Source organism: Lepeophtheirus salmonis, chromosome W (genome assembly GCF_016086655.4).
Source record: "Lepeophtheirus salmonis chromosome W, UVic_Lsal_1.4, whole genome shotgun sequence".
Classification (NCBI taxonomy): Eukaryota; Metazoa; Arthropoda; class Copepoda; order Siphonostomatoida; family Caligidae; genus Lepeophtheirus; species Lepeophtheirus salmonis.
In genome coordinates this window covers 437,358-461,444 of record NC_092585.1, presented here as the reverse complement: position 1 = coordinate 461,444, position 24,087 = coordinate 437,358, and the positions used below count along the sequence as shown (strand labels likewise).

At 31.9% G+C, this 24,087-nt stretch overlaps 1 protein-coding gene and 3 long non-coding RNA genes across 4 annotated transcripts in view; 3 read left to right on the top strand and 1 right to left on the bottom strand.

The window, feature by feature from the left end:
• LOC139907403 (uncharacterized) overlaps positions 1 to 22,787 on the top strand; it is a 205,477-nt gene extending 182,690 nt beyond the window's left edge. Inside the window, exon 3 of the long non-coding RNA XR_011783990.1 lies at positions 22,070 to 22,787. This is a non-coding gene — a long non-coding RNA (uncharacterized lncRNA). The remainder of the gene's footprint in view (positions 1 to 22,069) is intronic.
• LOC121127669 (ecdysone-inducible protein E75) overlaps positions 1 to 24,087 on the bottom strand; it is a 29,602-nt gene that overhangs the window by 3,095 nt on the left and 2,420 nt on the right. The window contains 2 exon segments of the mRNA XM_040723095.2: positions 2,806 to 3,041; positions 6,570 to 6,714. Of these exon segments, the coding sequence (XP_040579029.2) occupies positions 2,806 to 3,041; positions 6,570 to 6,714 (381 nt within the window).
• LOC139907405 (uncharacterized) lies at positions 4 to 4,333 on the top strand. Its single transcript, XR_011783992.1, has 2 exons — positions 4 to 2,466; positions 2,531 to 4,333. It is a non-coding gene; the product is annotated as an uncharacterized lncRNA (long non-coding RNA).
• On the top strand, positions 15,453 to 17,184 carry LOC139907402 (uncharacterized). The gene is made up of 3 exons (XR_011783989.1): positions 15,453 to 16,453; positions 16,506 to 16,645; positions 16,708 to 17,184. It is a non-coding gene; the product is annotated as an uncharacterized lncRNA (long non-coding RNA).

Below are 24,087 nucleotides of genomic sequence, written 5' to 3'. Positions count from 1 at the left end.
GCCTACTAATGGGTGAATAGTATATTATATAGAAGAAGAAAAAATATTTGTTTATAGATTGTACAATATAGGGCGGTTTGTTTATCAAAAAGATGACATCGAAAATTTTGCATAGGTACTTTTCATACCATATCACAACTTTTCCGCACTAACCATAATCGAAATTCGAAAAACTTGAAAAACAAAACCGCCTTATGGACAGGAAAAACTTACTGGAGTCATCAATCCTTACGAAATAACAAGGGGAACATAACTTGTTTACAGAGTAAGAGAGAGAGAGAGAGGGAAATTGGCCTTGAAAAGCTGACATTTCTCTGTTTTTCAAAGTTCCTTGCTCTTACACATGTACAATATATCATTATTTAAAATCTTCATCATCAAGATTTCATTACATAATTATTTGAGAGAGTCGGAGAAGAAGGAAAGCTTCTTTGACTCTCCAATATATACACATGAGAAGAATGTGAGAAGTCTTCTTGATGCAATAGTCAAGAGGAAAAGAAGAATGAGGTATTTTTATACAAATAGAGGAGTTCGTTGGACTTTAAATGAAATTGTGACTTTTAAATACATACATTTTCCAGGTATTGTAACACTCATACAATATTCGTCATTGTTGTTTTAACTCCTTATATAATCCTAAATACTTTTATTTTAGACAACAGTAATCTTTCTCCCTACTTTAGAGGGCTTTGATTTTCAACTTTTTTCAAAGTTCAATTACGAATAGTACAGAAGAGTTGCCAGTTGGTATAAAAATGACCTATGCTCAATTACATCTCGATCAAATTATCAAAAACTCTTTACTTAGTGAATATAGATACTAAGAAGGCATTTTTAGAATAAACTATGATAAAAGTTTTTTTAACCTATAAAAAGTGTTAAAACATTTTTTTTTTTAAATTGTCTTATGGAACAAAAAAGATGATCCGAGTTTAGTGTGTATCCTTTTTTTAAATTTTCAGAAAAGAAATATCTTCTGTTATTCTCTCTTTTTGCTCCATAGAGTAGCTTTAGAAAAAAAACTTTATTAATGTTTTGCATAGGTTAGAATAGTATCAATCATGATTACTAAACGCAAAATAATGATGCAAACGTTATTTTAATATTTATTGACGAAATAAATAACATTTGTCTCATTTCAAACTTTGATCAAGATGTGCTATCTAAAGATGACACCATGGTAAAATGACATTTTGCGTAGGTGTGATTCTTACCAATTGACAACTTTTCCGAACTAGACGTACTCGAAATTCGAAAAAAGTTGAAAATTAAACCACTCTACGGCTTACCTACCTAAATAAATACATTATTTTGTTATTATATTATATAACAAAAAGACCAAGGAACACAAATCGGATGATGGTTGTTATTCTTCAAGGACAGCTGTAGGAAAGAATCATTCCTACTTATTCCTTTGGACCATAACAATAATAACATAACAAATTCTCTACCAAGGTTAAATTGATATGGTAGGATTTTATTTTGCAGATAAGACGCGCGCGTCTAAGGTCATGAATGTTCCTTGAACAACAAAAACAAGCACCAACTTAAGTGGAGCCAACTAAAGAACCTTTAGGTACATATATGTGTAAATAAATAAATATATATATACTTTTTATCAAATCAATGACCTTGGATTGGCGTTTGTTGTTGCCTCTGAATTAATATACACAACGCCTGCAACGTTGATCCTCCTCCCCCTGTCCTTGGATCTACATATATACATACATGATACTCCCCCTCTTCTAACTATCGTAACCAGCAAAATATCAGCTGTAGCTCTTAATAGTAGGTATGACAACCACTGTCAACACAATCGTGTTCCTCCCAAAACATTATCAACAACAATTATTCCTTTATACATTTTTTTCTTTGAGAGTTAGTTGATCTTATTAATTTTAAATAGTGTTTGGATCAATAGTCAACACATAAACGAATTGCTCAGTGCAGTCAAATAACAACCCCCCTCTGAAGTTGTCATCTTCATTCACAATGTGTGCAAAAAAACAAATAATTGCCACTATGACTACTCACTAACTAACAACTGGGTGCCCGACTATTTGATAAGTGCATTGATTTAAAACTTATACTTTTGTAATATTGTGTTGTACTATACCATATACTATGAGCTAAACATTTCCTAGTTTACTCAACCTTGGAAGTCGTAGTTGAATAATAGTAATACAAATAAAAAGATTCAAATAATTGCTTCGAATGTCTATTCTGGTCTCCGAGAAGAAGAAGGGGGGGTGTTGGTCGGAAGTTGTGAGTGTGTGTGTGCATCTCCTCCTTGGTCCTTGGTACATAAAGTTTCAAGGAGGAAAAAATGACTATTGAAAGAGTCACATGGCCAAACAAAAAAGGTCACACACAATATATTCCTCTGAAGGGATTTGGGTGTTCATGTGCAATGTGAGATTCGTTTACAATGTACCTTTGGACTGGAGTGGAATTGTGGAAAATGTATGTAGAATTTATAATTAATTAGTAATTATTAGTAAATATATATATATTTAAAAAAATCCAGATTGGATTGAATTACATTGATGAATAAAAGGAAGAAGAAATTTGAAGACGAACAGGAAAAAAAGAAAAGTAATTTGATAGTTGGAGAAAAAAAAAATATTTTTGCTGTATTATAATTATAGCTTTATATTAAAAGGACGCATTAAAATTGAAACTTAAAAAAAGGTGTGCATAGATTCATAGGCTATTGGATGATCTGCCCATAATTAGGAAGATGAGGCTCCTTAATACGTGAAATAATATTACAAAATAAAAGAGAAAATAAGAATAACTCACCATTCCAGTACAAGGAACGTACACGGGATTTTCTTTGGCTTTAGCAAGAAATGGCTCCATTTTGTTTTTTGTGTAATCGCAGTTATCATAGTGAGCTCGAACGATTTCTTCAATGATTTTGGCGTCATCACTCATTTCTGAGAGTACATTGGCTTCTTGAGTTTTCATACGTGATGATTGCATGGCAGAAAAGATCTTGGCCTTTTCCCGTTTGGGCACTCGACCAAATCTTACAGCTATAAATAAAACTCAATAATAACAAACATCCTTCAATGACAAGAAGACATGTAAATATGTTTAACATTAAATACATTTGAGCCCAATGGCACACCTGAATAGTTAAAAGCAGAGCCGTTTTGTAGTATACCCTTAAGGATAGAAGGTGATGACTGAGTGGAATTGACGTGTCTACCACTCATGCTGGGTGAAATGGAGTATATATTATATTATGTTGAAGACTACTCAAATATGGATCTGAATATAAGGAGGTGGTGCTATAATCAATGAATAAGTGAGGTCATTTATTAGTGTTGAGGATAAGAAAACAAATAATAATAATAAATAGAGTTCTGTCGACTTCACGTCCATTCATATCACGATATACACACCAGTTTAAACACTTCAACATCAGTCTTAATTGTACTATGAAGAGTTAATAAGAGATGATATTAGAAAAAAAATAACAAAGAGATAGAGAGAAGCGCACGCTCGCAAACAGCAGCTTCGGTGATAGGCACTACTACTATAATAGTTACTATTTGTACTACTACCAAAGGGCGAAGTGAATTTGATTCAATTCAAAAAATACGCAGGCCCGTTTCCGTGAGAGGGGTCGCTTGCTCTGCGGCTCCTTGGAATTTAACAAACTAACTAAAAAATATTAAGTTAATGTGAAAGAAAATCTATTATAATCTATATAATCAAATAATATGTAAATATCAAGGTTAGTAGAAATACAAGGTTATACCATAACGCGTGTTCGAGTGATGTTTGACTTCCACCACGCTTTTAATATTGACGTCATGGTAAATGAGTGGTTGCGTGTTTTGTCAAAATCTGTTTTTCTTACCTAGCAGTCGATACGATACATTAAATTGAAAATTCTAACAATAGTGACGTCATAGACTATAAGTGATTGCGTGTTTTGTCAAAATCTGCCTATCTTGCCCAGCTGTCGGTAGAATACATCAGATTGAAAATTCCAGCAAGCCCGATTACATGATAGTCTAACCTTGTATTTCTATTAACCTTGGTAAATATTAGGGCCTCTACTACAAAATAAACAGCACCAAACTGCTGTTTAAACCATGGTATGTTGTAATAAAAAGACAATGGAGGGGAGCGTTAGAGGGGGGTTGAGCAAGAATGATGATGCAGAAGGAAACATATTACTGCAGATTATGTTGTTGTGGTAGTTCCATAATAATATAAAAAGTATTAAAACAAATCGACCTTGAACTTCAAGCAAGCAAAAAGGAACAATAATATTATATATAGTGATTTTAATAAAATATTTTGTCAAAATAAACGTGTAGCATTAAATGGAGTATTACTTCTGTTGTAAAGATATAAAATATGAAGGGTATGTGATACATGAGGAAGGAGTATTGTCCTTGAACATTTTCTTTTTTGGAGGTCAAAAGGCTGAAATGCTATTTTGATTATTTCTCTCTGAATGCATTTTGTATTAATGCTACACCACACACGCAAAGGCTTTTTCAGTCCTCTGAGATACCGTCCTTTGCTCACTCCCCCTACCCAAGAAACAGGAGAAGAAGAAAGCATCACCACCCTTTCCTTTTGGGAAAGGCGAGTACATGAAGTACAGATGGATATGTCTGAGGAAAGAGAAAAAGGAAGAAAAATAATATGAAATGATTTGAAAAGCTGTTGCTCCTCAATAAATAAAGATCATTGATCCTCTCTCTTATTCCGTACAACTACTAACTCTAACGTACATCATCATTCCCTCGATTTCATTTAGTACTCTTAATTAACGCAAGAGTATTTTGTAAACAACATCAACAACTCCAATGTATTTTGTATACGCTGTTGATAAAGTGTTCTACGAATAGTAGTCGTAAAAGTTGCGAAAATGGCGAACTTCCAGGGAATTTTGGGCCTTTTGTGTGTCTCTTTTCTATAGAGGAAAGGCTACCAGATACAATGAGAGATTACGGTGTGTTTATCGGTGCATAAAATGCCCAACTCCGACTCCGGATCCAACTACAACACAAAATCATTAATAATAGGTTTTATAACTTAAATAAGTACTATTGAGTCATTTGAGTCTAGGGACCATAAAAATCTAATTTATAGCTATAGGTAGTTATTAGTTATATGTAAAAAAATAATTGTGCCAGCTATAAAGAAAATATTTGGAATATAAGATATTAAAAAGATGAACAACAAATGAAATGGATCAAAATCAATCTATAGCTAATACATTTATAAGTTTCTGAATATAATTTATGCACTCGTAACCGAGGTACGACAATACAAACAACCTCTCACTGCGACGTTCACTTTACTTTGATGACATTGACTATTCAATAAACTATAGTAATGAACTAGCGTGGCTGGTGGCTATGCTCTGCCCAATATCATAAATTGCACTTAAGATATGTTGGGGAATTGTGATTGTATAGACGTTTGAAATTTGTGGGGTAAACTTATAAACGAGTTAACTTTCAAGTTTCATAAATTAAAAGTACCTAATACCTATAATTTATAACCATTTAAAAAAACACTTTACTAACACTCCGGAGTAGGTACACATTTTCCGACTCCTGACTCTGACACCACCAAAACAGGCACCGACTCCAACTCCGCAGCTCTGGTTTATAATCGTTAATTTAACAAATAAAAACTACGTACATTGTACATACTTCATACGTCACGTATGTGCAGAAGGAGGGAGACAGGAAAAATCTTTTCTTTTTTTTTGCAAATTCTCATTTATAGTATTAATAATATAAATATTATATATTTTCTCTTTTTCTTCCTTCGTTCGTTCTTTCTCTTTTATTTTCCCTAATGTTTGCTCTTTTTTTATAAGTCATTGTCCTCTAAGTAGAACAACCTTGGCAAATTAAATAAGTGAGTAAGAATAGGGGAGGAGGGGGAAATGTGCGTCCCAGATATTGTATTTTTAAATGTTCATAAAAGCCTCTCTATCCCCATCTCCTTCGTTGTTTTGAAGGACATTTAGACAGGGTCAGTGGAGTAGTCATCCAAGGCCACAGTTAGGTTATACATAAATATATAATAAGAATTAACTCGCAACCTCTCTCTTTTAGTGTTTGAGGACAGGGTTGTGTACATTCATATTTGAAAGAGGCTTTCATAATTAAAAAAATATTACTTTTTATTTTTTGATCTTACATTTTTAGCTCTTTTTTTTTTTTTTTTTGGGGGGAGAGGAAATATAGTTCCACAACCCTTACAACCGCCCTCTGCTACGGGCATTATATAATAGTCATACACCTGCAATAACAATAATAATAGGATCTCACAACCTCTTGCTCCCTTTGAAGGGATAAGTTAAGAGGAGGGTCCAAGGGCTCTTGGAAGCCTTGACATTTATATATATATAATAATAATAGTAATCTCGACCTCTCTACTTTAATCCTTTGTTTTAAGTTGTTTTGGACTATTTAATTTTCATAGAAGAAGGATGGCAAAGGGATGATGGTCATTACGGCTCTGTTAAGATCTGCAACTGACTTCAAAAGCACAGAAAAAAATTTAAAAAAACCAATTACCATCACGACTCATGCCGGATGCAATGCACTTTTTCAATCTACAATATTGACATCGATTTCGATTGATTCGTTGGATATTACACTGTTGATTCTTGGTACAGGGACGATATTGAATCTTTTGTTGAATGGATCGACGGAAAAATCCCTGGAAAAAATGGAATATACACAGACACATTAAGGATAGTATTCTTTTCATAAAGTAAGTTGAGAGGGATATACGGTTCCGTCCTTGGAGCAGGAGCGGAAAAGTTGTACTCCACTTATATAAAGGGGGATGATTAATTGCCCTCGTTATTATATATATATTTAATTTTTTGTTGCTGTTTTTTTTTTTGTGTGTTTATTTCTGCTCCAAGATTCTCCTAAACTTAATATTAAGAACAACAATGTTTAACTGTATTTTTAATATTAATCAAATGCGAACTACTACAAATAGTAAGTCCAAAAGAATGACAATTAATTCCACTATGATAATGACTAATAAAATCCTACATTTCCCCATTAGAGTAAATAAAAATTAAAATTCTCAAATGGACTCAAAAAAATATATAATCAAACTTACTTATTGGTATATATCTTATAGTAGGAAATAATGTTAAAATTAATTTGGGAATTGACTCTTCCTTTTCCTTTTTTGATGGAAAAAAATAAATCGTTAACACTTTTTAACAGAAAATAAAATAACTTTAAGATTGTATATACTTCATGCAGTTATGGATCACTTTTGATATATATAAATATATGAAACTATGTACTGTTTCTTAACGGAATATGAGTATGACTATAACTGCTATATCGACGGCACCATCACGACTCTAAATACAATATACAATTTATGAATGTATTTATTTACAAGGAAAATATAAAAACAATATTAAAATAATAAAAAAGGGAAAAGAAAAACCTTAAGGGAAAAAACACGATGACGAGGGAGTGTGGAGAGAATTCATCGCCTGCGAAATTTTTAAAAAAGCAGGAGAGTTCTCCTGCTTTTTCTTCTGTCGCTCTCTTTACGGTATGTATGTTTCATGATTGCAAAAAAAAGCAGAAAAAAAGGAGAATTGAGGGCAAACAAGCAAGCAAAATCACTGTAAAAAACCCTTGGCATAAGAGTTTCTCCAATCTCAATGGATTGACAGAAAATGACCCATATAAAATTATGTACAAAGACACTGGGATTGGAAGGGTTGAATTTGTATATATAATATTTGTAAATCCATTTCTTGACAAATTTTTTTTAAATAACTTTTTTACAGTGTAGTTGTCGTACCCTTTTTTTTCTTCCTTGATGCTCGTGACCCAGATAGCGTTCGTTCAACTTACTATAAACACACACACACATAAAAAAAAATATTTTTTTGATTTAAACAACTTGAAAACAAATGCACTTCTTTCCATTTTTTTTTTCATTATATAATTTTTTTTATTGATGAGGGATGGTAAGGTAGTCCTAGGAGTCACATCCCTTTAAATACCATATTGGTCCATATCAAATTAACATGCCAACCCCGAACTGTTGGTTGAGCTATTGGACTCTGCAATTATATTTCGTGAACAGCCAATACAGAATGGTCAGTATTTTCACATATATATGAGGTTTGGTGATGATAATGCTCACATATTTATTGTAAATAATTAAATTATTTTCCGATTTGGTAAATTTTCTATTGTTACAAGTCCTTGATCCTTGTGAATATCTTGTTTGTTTACTGTCTAATAGTGTTGCTTTATCTTTAACAGGACCGTGGACCAAAATTTAAATTGAAAACGTCATCCCCCCTCATAGTCCAGTCTTAAGAGTGGTCCTATCAGTCCATGGGACCGGTCCTTAAGACTGTTGGTATGATGGACTCTGAGTACTAGAACTTATTAACAAAATAAGAAATAAGGTTGAGTGACGTCATCAAGGAACGGACTTTATCAGTTGTAGAACTTATATGCAGGAATGGACAGGACCAAGACTGGAACACACGGCACTGCACTCTTCAGTACTAAATAAGGATCGACACAACTACAGTTGCGAGGGTCCTTATTTATTCGGTCTAATCTAGTCTTAAGAACAGTCCTATCCGTCATTGGGACCGGTTCTTAAGACCGTCGTTCCTTCGGTCTGTCAGTACTAAAACTGAATCAAAAAAGAAAAATAAGGTTGAGTGACGTCATCATGAACCTAACTTTATCAGATTTAGGACTGATATGTAGGACTGGACCGAACCGAGACTGAAACAGACGGGACTGCATTCTTCAGTAATAAATAAGGATCGACACAACTAGTGTTGCATGGGTCCTTATTTATTCGGTCTAGTCTAGTCTTAAGAATGGTCCTATCTGTCCTTGGGACCAGTTCTTAAGACTGTCAGTCTTTCTGACTGTCAGTACTAGAACTGATTAACAAAAGAAGAAAAAAAGTTGAGTGACGTTATCAAAAAACAAACTTTATTAGTTTTAAAAACTGATATGCAGGACTGAACTGAGTAGAGTAGAGATCTGCAGAGAAAGAGAGGTATAAGATTATTGCTTTTCTAGAAACAAACCTATTTCTTCTTCTTTGTTTTATTTTCTTGCTACGAGAAAAGAGAAGGAAGGCTCAGCCTTTTCCACATCGTCAGGGGCTGCAAGTTTGTCAAAATCTTCTACATTTATCATTATATATATATATATATATAAAGGAACATTGTAGAAATAGATCAAACTCTGCCAGCTCTGACGTCACAGGACGGAATATATGCGCTAGAAAGTGATGTGTGCTAAATACAAACATATTATTATTCTTGTTCTTATTTTTTATATATAGTTAGTTAGGTCAATAGTTCGTTGAACTAGAGGTCTACTACACAACTGGGTGATGATTCATTTATTCCTCCTTCAAAATAAATGTATAGATGTTGTACAAGTTTTAACTTGTATGTGAAGATTGTACAAGCTACAATACGCAAAAAAAATGTAATACAGTCATTTGAAGAAGTCCACTGATTTGTCCTTGATTTCCAGCTACTGGGACAGTTTAAGGGATGATACTTGACAGAATGTATGTAAAACTTTTGCAAGGCGTGGATTGTTCACTAATTCATACGTATTATTTGGCATTTTGTATATATATATAAAAGTTCACCGATGGCACATGTTAATACATAATAAATTAGGTTGGGGAAAATGTAATTTCGTATTTCAAACCTTTTTTTTTTAAATAAACTAAAATCTTCATTATTGGTCACTTCGGATCATAGGATAAGGCATTGTAAAGGAGTCTATACTACAAACACTTTTAGGACAATATAGTGCTTGGCTGATTCAGTTGTGAATTGCCGTGCGTCGAGGAAGGAGGTATCAAAGAAAGAAATTCGCCATATTTCACGTTTTTACAACCTGAAAGGGAAAAAACGCGTCAAAAACGAACAAAATTTTTTGCAATGTATACGGGGCCGACACTTTTTCGGTTCATGTTGCACAATAGTGATTTTTAGCGATTTTTTTTTTTGCTCAATTCTGTCTTATACTGTGAACAACTCGACCGTTTGAAGCTGACGATCGAACAGAAGCGACCAGCATAGGTGAATAGAAGACAACAAGACATAATCAAGACAACGCCAGATTATATTATAAAAATATATTCAATGCATAATTTAAAGAATGATCTATTTAAAAATATGCATCTCCAAGGATTTTTGTTCTATTTTTTATGGGGGTGTACTTGCAAATAGTCATCATTATCATCATATTTTTTTCAATTTCATTTCCAATTCCCTGACGTCATGAAATGTAAAAGGAATTTCGAGGCAATCGAAGAAAGATATATTTAACTTAATCATCCATCTCAAAAGATGTTCGAATTCAGATCCGAATTCTACGAGGGATGACGGGAAGACAATTCATCAAAGGGAAACTACCAGATCTCATAAAGGAGTAGAGTGGACTCCTTCAGAGGGAATGAAATACAAGGATCGAAACAATAAATTTATCCATTCACGATGAGTAGATAGGTTTAATATTTCAAAATGGAATCACTTAAAAAATACAAAATGGAACAAAAATCCTTGGAGATTCATATTTTTAAATAGATCTTTTTTTATTAAATTATATATTGACTATTTTTCTATAATATAAACAATGAATTCTGAATCAGTTTTAAGGGCCTAAAGAAGAGTGTCGTTTTTCATCATTTTTCAGCCTAAAAATAGAAATATATCGAGTTCCGAACAAGATAAATAATCTGTAAAACACTGATTAATCATAAAAAACACTTTTACTTAAGTTTTATTAATCATACTTTTGATTTGGGGATGGGGTAAAAATGACACTGAACGATAATAGTGCCGAATTACTAAAATCCCAGATATTTCAGAATTCAGACGACTGATAGAAAAATTGAGATCAGTTTTGGATTATGCACTCAAAGATAAATTCCTTTTTTGGCTTGAATTCATTTGTACAAAATGATTGTTCCCCTGTGTAATCAGTGGAACGAAGGGAATAATCAACATTATTTCAATTCGTGGTGGTAGATTTATAAGGGTTTAGAAAGTCTGAAGCTGCATCGAATGGAAGACGCTAATCTCCATCTTTTTATATAGATAATTTTTGCAAAATACTTGCAAGTATTTGTTTGACTACTGGGTGGTCAAGATAAATTGAGAAAATATTTAAAGGGTCATAACAAATAAACTAAATTGCGTAGAAGCATGCATTTTTTATTATTTGAAAGCTACATTTAATAACATTATATTATTCATAATGAGATCCGACTCTCTTGATAACCTCGGCCATATGGCGCCGGAAGCTTTGGAAGGCTAAGGCAATCTCGTGCAGTCCCAGTTCCATTGTACGGGTAATTGACTCCCTCAGGGCCTCCACAGACGAATTATGCTCTACACAGGCCTAACACTCGATCATCTCCAAAGATAGAAATCCCTTGGGTTCAGGTCCAGGCTGTTTGCAGACCAAAAATGGCTCCAAAAGTGATACATTTTGTGGCCAAGACATCCTGCACTTTTTTGGCCTTGTGGGCCGGGGCACTGTCTTGTTAGAAGGTGTAAGTTCTTCTTTGGGTTACTCCATCCATCCAGGGAATGTAAATTAACAGTGCCAAACCAGAACCGGTACAATGACAAAGATGGATCTGCACGAAGTCGCCCGGGCCTGCCAAAGCTTCCAGCGCTGTGTGGCCGAGGTTATCAAGAGAGGCGGATCTCATTATGAATAATTGAATGTCATTAAATGAAGCTTTCAAATAATAAAAAATGTATGGTTCTATCCCGTCGAAATCGTTCGTTATAGACCTTAAGATATTTTCCCAATTTATCTATGATATTATTTTGATATAGAGTTGTAAATAATATGACCAGCCACTATGGTCATTCTGACAATTAGAAAAATCTTTAAGAGGAGAGCAGCTTAATTGTCATAACTTTTTATATTCACTACCAACAGCTATAAAAGAGCAAAACAGAGAGGCAATTTAGTGACTTTATTATACATCAGTGGGTTACGGTTATGTAGTATTGTGGTCGAGAGCAGAAATTGGATTTTTTAATTATTTAAATGATTATAACATATTTAATACTGAGTTGTACATTAGACTCAAGATCTCTCAGCGATCTTGCATGCTTTGTATGTTTGTTAATACATATATATATCTTGGTGTTGAATACGAGACTTTCAAAAATTAAGCTCTCAAGAACCACATCACTTCTTTCAAGTGTTGTCACGATACCAATGTTTTCGAAGGGGGTTTAGTTACAAAAAGGTATCAATATTTAGGTTATTTTCAATATTTTCTCGACAAAATAAATTTAAACAATGTCGTTATATGCAATTACAGGGGCGTCCGCAAGGTTTCTGCTTAAAATTGGGTCAATTTAACATAGGGGTATGAGCAAACTTAAAAAAATAATGTCTGCAAGATGGCGTAGGTAACAAATAAGTATATAAAAAACTAATAAACGCTGTTGTTCCAACACTATCCTTGGGTATGTCATTTTTAAAATAGTACTCCTATTTACTCAGCATAATAATATTATATACATATAGGCTGTGTACAAGTTGCAACTTGTATAAGAAAATTGTTCAATTTGCAACTAGAAGATGAGATCATAGTTTTAAATGAAGGATTTATGGTACTTAGGATGAGGATAATGCAATAATTGAATATTCCATGGATGGTCCATATATTTACTAATGGTGTAATTTTTGACCATTTTAATACAAATTACAAAAATATAAGAGTATACATATGAAATGATAGTATCAATTAACCTTACATGGATAAAGTCAAATGGGTCAATTGTGAAAAAAAATTCGGATAATAAGATTTTCACAGTTGATCAATTCCACAACCGCCAGACGACCACTGGCTTGTAGAAACAGAAGAAGAGGTCCAAGGGGTATACCACACCAAATATCCGACCCAAACAATGGTCCTCAGTGTTGTGGCCTCTGATGGAAAGAAGATGCCTTCGTTCTTTTTCAAGGCTGGACAGGAAATCGGCCAGGAGGCCTACTATAAGGTTAGGTACACCATCTTACCATGGGTGAAGACTAACTACCGGGAGGGTAACTACGTGTGGACTTGTGACGGCGCCCCCTCTCACACGTTCGCCAAGTGCCAAAAGTTCTGCGCTATCTGCTCGAAAAAATCATATATATGTATAAATCAATTTATATAAGTAATTGTATTGCGGTGTTGATCACTAAATGATCAAAGTTAATAATAAACAAAAGGTGGTGCCACTGTCCTTGGGTATGTAAACTAACTACTAATAAGTAAATAAATATCTTGGTCGATTGGATGACTTTTTTCTATAGAAGCAATCATTTTTATTCTTTGTTTGCGCTGGTTGAGAAAAGAGAGGGGTTACATAATCAGTGGGCCAACTTTTGATGACGTAGTAGAGCATCAAGTACTGATTCTAATATGACTACTGTTTTAAATACGTCAGTGGAGTAAAAAAACAAAAACAGCATTTACTTGCTTAGTTATATATACATACTTTAAAGTGGACGGCAAAGTCAGCTGACAGAGCTGTCAGATGATGTATACAGAAATTACACTTTAATTTTTTTTTTCTGATTAGTTTTGACTTTACAAACATCGACAAAGGAGTAGAGAAGGAGGAGGGAAGAAAGGGAATATGAAGTCTCATAAAGCATGACAAATGCTCCATGCATTATCTTCTCTTAAAAAAGCACATACATAACAGAACACACACATACAAACATAAACATACTATGTATATAATATAATCTAAATAAAGTTCATTGAACCTTAAGAAGACGAAACCTAAAAATAAAGAAATACTTATAATGTCCTAAGAAAGAAGGAAAGAAAGAGAAAGAGTTGCCCTATTTTCAATAAAAAATGCCTTACAACAAAAATATATACATCAATCTTACAAGGCCTATTGTTTATGAAAAGGAAGAAGAAGAAAAAAGAGACTGTGCGTGTTCATTCAACTCTCTCAAAAGCCCTTAATATTTCATATATATAAAAGAGAGATTGTGTGTGTGTGTGTAGATGTCCTTTATACGTTCCCACACCATTGAACCTATGAGGCTGAATTTTTGCATGGTTCCCTCTTTTAAACTTGGACAGGCTAAGACGGGGGTATCAATTTTTGGGGTGGTCATATAAGGGGGGCTTATGCTATACTGATACCCCAAAAACCGTTTTTTGCAGCTCAAGGAGACTAGATAGGGGGTTGAGTTATAAATCAATAAGTGATCGGCGTTTCAAAAAATAATTATACGAATAACTACGTTTTTTAAATTTATTCAAAATCAAAGAAGTTATGGGCTAAAAAAGAAATCGGTGAAAATTGCAATTTCGTTTATTTCAGGTGCAAAAAAATGAACTTCCAATGGAATATGGGATTAGTAAATGGAATAAAGTTTGTAGAAATTTGTTTGGAGATTTGTTTGCATATAAATTTGCCGAATAAAAGTTGATGTTTAACTGAAATATCTGTCATTTTCTGAATAATTTTTCATTTTCTCTCTCTTTTTTTTCCATTTCTTCATCAAACGCCAATTTTCAGTTTTTTAAGAAAAAATGCCACAAGACGATGCTTTTTGCGCAAAAAAATGCCGACCCAACTTCTAAAAATTGAGTATTTTCAATTTCCAGAACATTTTATTATATATTTTTTTCAAAAATTAACCAGTTATCGAGTGTTATTTTTTCGAAAACATTATTCTTAATAACTTTTTGTTTTGCAAGTACGAAAAAAATATTGGTAGGTTTTTGTTTCTTTTATAATTCCAATAAATGCTATTAACTATTTTTATTTTTTTTGCCAAATTAGTGCAAAAAAGTTTTTTACAATTTTCTTAGCAAATTTCGATTTGGGAATTTTTTGAAGTAAATAAAAAATGGACTTCTCATCTACACAATTTTATAGATGTATATATGTTGGTATGTTATTTAAGTTGATAAAAGAGGGGGCGGGGTGTTATACATATATCTACTTAATTAACATTATAAATGAATGTCCTGCTTGGAAAAAGGAATGCAGAAAATGTAACAGAATTTGTTATTTCAAAGAGACAAAGGCCTGTAAAAATGGAATTGCAAGAAACAGAAGAGTCATCGTGAGAAACATGACCACATTTAGTCCCTCACCTGGAATACAAGTTTGAATAAAATCTCTAGATGGAACATACTTATATAGTTATGCTTATGCAATTCCGGATTCTGGTAGTGAGGTATCTATTGCAGATGAACATTTCTTAAAATAAATTGGAATACGATTAAAAAAGTTAAATAGAACTTAAGAGACTCATTTAAATGGAGCTACTAGAGCTACTTTTAATCAACTAGGATCCATAATTTTAAATGTACATTTTGGAAATGAGGATATTAAAGAAAATATTATAATTGTGAAGGAAAATGTTAAATTTCTAATTTCGTGGGTGTTGTGTAAAAAAATTAAGAACTTACCGGAAGATTATCCAAACCAAATTGAGAGAGGTAGATGGAAAAGAGCCAAAGAACTTAGTGCCCGTGGAATCAAGGAAATGAAATATATTTCCCGTGAAGAAATTAAAGCCATGAGAGACAAGCTTGTGGATGAGTATCATGATGTGTTAATAGATGGAACTCAAGCGTTAAGAAAGATGAAATGTGCACCGATAAAAATATCTTTAACGGAAGAAGTAGAACCTTTAAAAATCTACACAGTAAGGGCGATTCCCTTTGCTTATAGATAAGGGTGATAATTTTGGTAAGAATAGAAAAGCGTGCAAGGAGAAGAGAAGAAATACTTATGGCATCATTGATTAAATAATATACGTCTTCTTCTATCAATCATGAACGTTATCATTCCCGCCTTTATTATTCAATATTAATATAATAATATTAGATGGGGATAGTCGATAGAGAACTGAATAAAATGCAAAAATAACGTCGCCTTCTGTCTGGATTTCTGAAAATGGAGGCCTAGGAATTTGGAAAATACTTACCGGATGAGAAACAGATGGTTTGTCAGATTTGTCGATATAAATGTGCCTTTTGTCCACTGTCTAGAATTACACGCCACTCATTATCCTCATCTCATAATAAGAGTATCGATATTCATCTATAAAATAAATTTAACGATGAATACATCAAGTCAGACTTTAACTCTGATCTCACAACGATGCTTATTGCATGTAATATAACCTTATCCATTGCTAATCATCTACGTTCAAAAAATTTATGGAGAAATACAAGGGTAAACATATCCCTTCCCGAGGAACCATCATTAAATTAATGGAGGATGTTGGTACTGATGTCATTTATAGAAATACATATAAAAATGTTTTGAGTCATCCACACCAAATGACGATCAAGTTATCAGTAAAAAGTATTTACGAATATCGAAATGGAACTCTGAATTTTGTACTATCTAACAGTAAGTATTCAATTTTTTTTAAATCTAACCATAAAATATGATTCTATTTTAGCTAAACATATCAAGAATTATGATACACAACTCAGTAAAGGGCAAAAACAACTGCTTAAATGGTCACAACAACGGGGGTAGTAGCTTTGGATGGTTTGCAACTAGTTTGTCTGAGACTACTTACTTCCCTTTAAGACTTGGGTATGATAATTAGGTTTTCCAATATTACATAGTCAATAAATATTAATTTTTTATCACTTAAGGCTTAGCTATGGTTGATGGGCTCCAAGAAATGGTGTTCAGAAAACTCGTAAAAGGCAAAAACAACTGTTTAAATGGTCACAACAACGAGGGTAGTTACATTGGGTGTTGCATTATAATTAACCATTGTGTATATCCTTCATGATAATAGTATGTTGTTATATAAGCATAAATAACGGGGAAAATATCTTTTTTGATGCTCTTAATAGGGAGTAATATCGCCGGACATTACTACATAATAAGCTTTTGCTCTAAATCTTTACGATTAATTTATTTCTAACATTTTTTTATTAATATATTTATTGTCTAATTTTATGATTTTGACATTTACTTTATTATTAATAATTAGTTAGATCTCATCGGTAGAGATATATCTATCCTGTGCACAATTGTGTATTGCAACCTAAAGTTATGACATATTTAACTGAATTCCGATGTTAGAACAAGAAAAAATTATCTGGATCAATCTATTATTTCAATCATCTGTATTTATAATTTATTATTATTAATAGTTATATGATTTTAATTGTTTAATTTTGTATATTTAACTTAAATGTTTAATGGTTTATTTTTAGTATGTAGATTATATTTAATTAAAGCCTTCTTTTTTAAACTTTGAGCTTCAAATATATTTCATATACTCTACTTTGTCGTTTCATTAGCTATTATTCTGAGAATAAGGTTAATAATGAATTACAATTTCATGGAGTGTGACGTTTTTAAATCTACTGTAACGGATAAAAAACGTCGAAGTCAATTATACGTAGTATATCTTCATTAAACATTTTGCTAATAAATACTTTCGTTATACCCTAAAAAATCATAATAAAGCAGGCAGATGATAATTACATCAGTATTTTAATCAACGATACCATATGTCTTTCCCCCCTCCTCCTTGCACGCGTTTTTCTCTACAATATTATCAACTATACTTATAGAGAAGCTACGAAGAAGGAATTGGATGAATTGTTGACAAAAGGAATAATTGAGGCGTTGGGAAATAAACCTACGGAATGGTGCTACCCTATGGTTGTGTTGTGAAAGAAAAATAGTGAAGGTTAGACTAACAGTGGATCTAAAAAAATTAAATAAGTTTGTCAAAAGACCTATACATCCTATGACTAATCCCAAGGAGATAATTTCAAACATTCAACCTTGAAATAAGTACTTTTCCCCGTTTGATGCGATTAAAGGATATTGGCAGATCCATTTACTCCATGAGAGCCAAAACCTAACAACGTTCATAATTCCGTGGGGAAGATTCAAGTTTAAAAGATAGCCAATGGGATTAAATGCAACAAGTGACGTATTCAATCTTATGATGGACCAAGCTTACGGGGGATTGCCAAATACAATGAAGTTGGTTGATGATATTTTAAAATATGATGAGAAATTTGAAAAACATGTTAAAAGAGTGAAATAATTTCGTGATCGAAGTAGGAAGTTTTGGAATATCACTCAATAAAAGAAAAATTTCAATTTGTAAGCCAAAGGTTGAGAATATTGGTTATATCGTAGGAGAACATGAAATTGGGAGTAAATTCTTCCTCCATTTTATTATTATTTTAACAACAACAACTACTAAATAAATCTACGTTTTAATTTGACATCATTAAAATGAGTAATTAGCCAACAGGGCTAGTTAATTTTTTTCACTAGCCCAGTGAAAAGTATCTAGCCCGTAATATTTGCTATCAATGTCTATTCAACTTTTGAGACGTTGACACAAGCTAATACTTATGATGTGAACCCAACATTGACTGTGCAAATGTGGTATCTTAGGCACCGCATTACGTAGCCAAACAGGCTGGATACAGCCCACCCTGCACTAGCATGACTGCTTTAATACTAGTCAAAACCTGTCGAGTCCTGGCTATAACTGTAAGTCCTTATTGGACTTGTAGTGGAACATGCCATTGCTATGAATTTGTGTGTAAGTCCTTGTTAGACTTAGAGTAGAATTGAACAGCCCATCCGTGTAAGTTCTTCCTATATGTCTTAGCTATATAAGGAGTGGGATTTGTGTTTATTTCCTTTCTCTCACTGCTGATTGCTGCTGCTGTTGTAATAAACGTCATGACAGCACAGCTGCTCTCCCCGAAAGATTACTGAATTAAGACCCCCCTTATATGTTATATGATTTTTTTGGGGTAAAAAATGAATAACTGTTATAAAGAGGAAAACTTTCTATATTTAAAATAGCATAAGTCCAGTTATAAATATTTTATTATGCATTTTTTTTTAAATACACCAAGGATATGTGGGAATTCGTCATTCAAAGACATCTACTTAAGAATGAAAAAAAAAAAAACAGTGTTTTTCTTCACAAAAATCCCATATGGGGGTATAAAGATAGGGGGGGGGTGAGTTATTCATCAATAAGTGATTGATGTCTAAAAAAAAATTATAATAACTATGATTTCTAAATTTATTCAAAATCAAAAGTTATGGGCAAAAAAAGAAATGGATGTAAATTGCAATTTCGTTTTTTCCAGATACCCCCAAAAAAAAAAGAGCTTCCAAAGAATTATCGTATTCGTAAATAAAATCAAGTCTATAGAAATTTGTCTGGAGATTCGTTTACATATAAATTTGACACATAAAAATGGATGCTTAAATGAAATATCTGTCGTTTTCTGAATAATTTTTAACAACTTTTTTTTTTTTTTTTAAATCTAAAGTCAATTTTTATTTTTAAGAAGAAAGGCCTCTAAATGATGCATTTTATTCTTTTTTTTTTTTGTCGCAAACTTAGTGCAAAAAAGTTTTTTACAATTTTCTTCGCAAATTTCGATTTTTCATAAAGGACTTCTCCTTCTGACAATTTATATATATATATATATATTGTTGGTATATTATTTCAAGTTTATAACAAAATATTTAAAAAAAAAAATCATAATACTAATAATAAGGATACAAGAGCCAATAATAACAGTATTTGGGAAGGGGGGTGCTATGATGAGACTTTGTGGATTACCTTACTTAACCAGATTGATATATTGTGATTAGTATAGGTAGTATAAATACAGTTAATTTCCTGCTTCATCATTATTATCATAGCAAGATAATTAGAATCAGGATCTTTCTCGACAACAACGTTACATTCATATTACAATTATTAGTATAATAAAATAATTATGTGTATATAATTATTTTGACCATTGTCAATGTGATGTCCCGCTCCCTCGATAGCCGAGCAACGCCGGGTAACCCTTTTCTAGTTATGTATAATGTGTAGCGTGTTAACTCTAATGCAATTTTGAGCAAATATTAATAATATTAAAAAAATTCTAAATATAGTTTTTATTTATTAAAAAAATCTAATTATAGTTTTTAATTTCAAAAAAGCATTATATTTAATTCAATTATAGGATTTATATTCAAAGATCAGAGATGGGTTGAAATATTCAGACTGATTTTTTTAGACGAATAAAGTTTCTGATAAGACCTGATAAGACTTCTTTTATAATTGTGAGCAGGATTTTTTGAAATCTTCAAGTGGAATTTAAGACACCTCTGAAGCAGTGGACAAGTGACAGGGAGGACAATGGGGTACATGACGCTTTTCCTTGAGTAATCAAATTATAGATAAATAAGTGATTTGTGTAAAGAAAAAACTAAGTTTAGAAGTAAAAAAATGAAAAACGGCTGTTGCATTTGCTCTTTCTTCTTTTTTGTTAATCATTTAATAAGTCGGTGTTATGATAACTTATCCCTCTGAAGTAAGCATTCTTGCCTATATTTGATTTGAATTGCTTTAAAGATACACAATAAAATAAATATGTAAGAATAATAATTATATAATTATAATATTTTTCCTGCTTTAATGCTATTTTAAATGTAAAAGATTCTCTTCTTTATAGAAGTAATTCCTTTTCTCCCTCCAAGACCATATAACAGGCAGCTGCTATTAACAAGGTTCTTCATTTCGTATTAAGATATGTGTCGCTCCCGCCTTCCCTTTGGAATCTTATAAAAAATACTGTCTCTAATTATAGGGTACCAAAATTTAAAAGCAACCAAATTAGAAGAAAATATTATCAAAACAATATTCAAAATTTATTTTTTATTACTTTTTGGCTAAGAAACTTTATGGGCGCAATTGTATGTATAAAAATACAAATTTCTTCAATACGACCTTACAGTATTTCGTATTTCATCATCAAATATAGTTAAAACTACGAGTTATAAGAAGAAGAATATTTATATTTTGTAAAAATCATGAAGTCAGTTACATTGAATTGGTTTTTTTTTTTACCTCATAAATTATAACTCCAGTTATACAGCCTTTTATTTAAATAATAATAACGACATTTTTGTCCAAGAGATACCGCTTTTACATTTTATCCTCCCTGAAAGGAAGCGCCACCTATAACCCTGCTCATACAACAACCAAATGAACATATAGTTGTATGACCAACTGACTCATATCAAAGGGTGATAATTTTGGTAAGAATAGAATAGCGTGCAAGGAGAAGAGAACTTATGGCATCATTGATTAAATAATATACATCTTCTTCTATCAATCAAGAACGTTATCATTCCCCGCCTTTATTATTCAATATTAATATAATATTAGATGGTGATAGTCGATAGAGAACTGAATAAAATACCTAAAATAACGTCGCCTTCTGTGTGAATTTCTGAAAATGGAGGCCCAGGAATTTGGAAAATACTTACCGGATGAGAAACAGATGGTTTGTCGATATAAATGTGCCTTTAGTCCCCTATCGAGAATTACACGCCACTCATTATCCTCATCTCATATCAAGAGAATGGATATTCATCTATAAAATTAAGTTAACGATGAATACATGAAGTCAGACTTTACCTTTGATCTCTCAAAGATGTTGATTGTATGTAATATAACCTTATCCATTGCTAATCATCTATGTTCAAAAAATTTATGGAGAAATACACGACTAAACCTATCCCTTCCCGAGGAACCATCATTAAATTAAAGGAGGCTGTTGGTACTAATGTCATTTATAGAAATACATATAAAAATGTTTTGAGTCATCCACACCAAATGACGATCAAGTTATCAGTAAAAAGTATAAAATATTTACTAATTTCGAAATGGAACTCAGAATTTTGTAATATCTAACAGTAAGTATTCAATTTTTTTTAAAATCTAACCCTAAAATATGATTCTATTTTAGCTAAACATATCAAGAATTATGATACACAACTCATTAAATAGTAAAAACAACTGCTTAAATGGTCACAACGACGAGGTAATAACTATGGATGGTTTGCAACTAGTTTGTCTGAGACTAGTTTCTTCACTTAAAGACTTGGGTATGATAATTATGTTTTCCAATATTACATAGTCAATAAATATTACTTTTTTTATCATTTAAGGCTTAGCTATGGTTGATAGGCTCCAAGAAATGGTGTTCAGAAAACTCATAAAAGGCAAAAACAACTGCTTAAATGGTCACAACAACGGGGGTAGTTACATTGGGTGTAGCATTATAATTATAAATTGTGTAAATCCTTCATGATAATAGTATGTTGTTATATAAGCATAAATAACGGGGAAAATATCTTTTTTTGATGCTCTTAATAAAGAGTAATATCGCCGGACATTACTACATAATTAGATTTTGCACTAAATCTTTACGATGGATTTAAATTCTAACATGTTTTGAATTAGTATATCTATTGTCTAATTTTATAATTTTGACATTTACTTTATTATTAAAAATTAGTTAGATCTCATCGGTTGAGATATATATATCCTGTGCACAATTGTATATAGCAACTTCCACATGAAGAAGAGGGGTGATTATCTTTTTGATTAAACTCCGCGTCTCGCTTGTGTTTTGCAACCTAAAGTTAAGTAACATATTTAACTGGATTCCGATGTCAGAACAAGAAAATATTATTTGGATCAATCTATTATTTTAATATTCTGTATTAATAATTTAATGTTATTATTAGTTATACGATTCTAATTGTTTAATTTTGTATATTTAACTTAAATGTATGATGGTTCATTTTTTAGTATGTAGATTATATTTAATTTAAGCCTTCTATTTTAAACTTGGAACTTCAAATATAATTCGAAATACTCTTACTTTGTCGTTTTATTAGTTATTATTCTGAGAATATGGTTAATAATGAATCAAAATTTCATGGAGTGTGACGTTTTCAAATCTACTGTAACGGATAAAAACCGTCTAAGTCAATTATACGTAGTACATCTTCATTAAACATTTTGCTAATAAATACATTCCTTATACCCTCAAAAATCATAATAAAGCAGGTAGATGATAATCACATCAGTATTTTAAACAATGATACCATATGTCTTTCTCCCCCCTTCTCCTTGCACGCGTTTTTCTCTACAATATTATCAACAAGTGACTCACTCAAATGATACATTTATAGATTCCCCCCCCCCTTTTTTTTCTTCTTCTACTCTTGTTGATGCTGCTGTTGTATGCTTGTTATGAGCACACTCGTTCTTACGTAGTTATTTATTTTTGTAACAGGAGGAAGTGCTGCTCTCTAGGGAATATTTGAAACAATTAGCTTTATGTTTGAATAATTAGGAATATTTTTCAAAGACATTTAGAGATATGTATTTAAATGACTATTGCTAAAAAATGAAGTGAAAAAAATGTGCTCTTCATCTTTAAGGGATTTGTTACACTCAATTTTTTTAACTATACAAAATAAGAAAATAGCTTTGATCTAAGAGGTATGATGACTAGAGCATATATATCATAAAATATCTTTTTGTTTGCATGAATATCGTTGTAATAATCGCGAGGAAAAAAAAGGGGAATAAATATTCATAAATATTTTTTTTTAGTTTTATTCGTCGTTAGGGATCCAAGGTCATTTTGACGTTAAATATGTGTCGAAGGTTTAGTGACAAATTATCGCAAATCAAAAATTAGAAATATTATTGTTATCTTAATTGCCTAATATTGAATGTGAACATTTAAAAACTGTTAAATTGAATTATTATAAGTCGAAGATTGAAAAAGCTTGCTAAAAACTCATCGCACTCTCAAAAATCCAATCACTGTAAACACAATGTGACTTTTTATTGAAAATGTTCGACTTGTTTGTAGCACCAAGGTCTTACTGAATGTATATAAAGTCTATTTTGACAATTGTATATTCTCTTGAGATACAGTATTAGTACAAACTGTTGTTTTAAGAAACATTTTTAAAATTTTAATAGTAATAAAACACTATACAAAGGTTATTCAAGGTCAAGACCATGAATTTAAAAATACTACGAAAAGAAGAATTTGAGAAAGGCCTAGGGAACGAGGACGAAGACAGCACACATTTATAAATAGGCTTATATACTACTACTTCTAAATACAAACATACACAATCTAAAATAGAGATATTTTTAT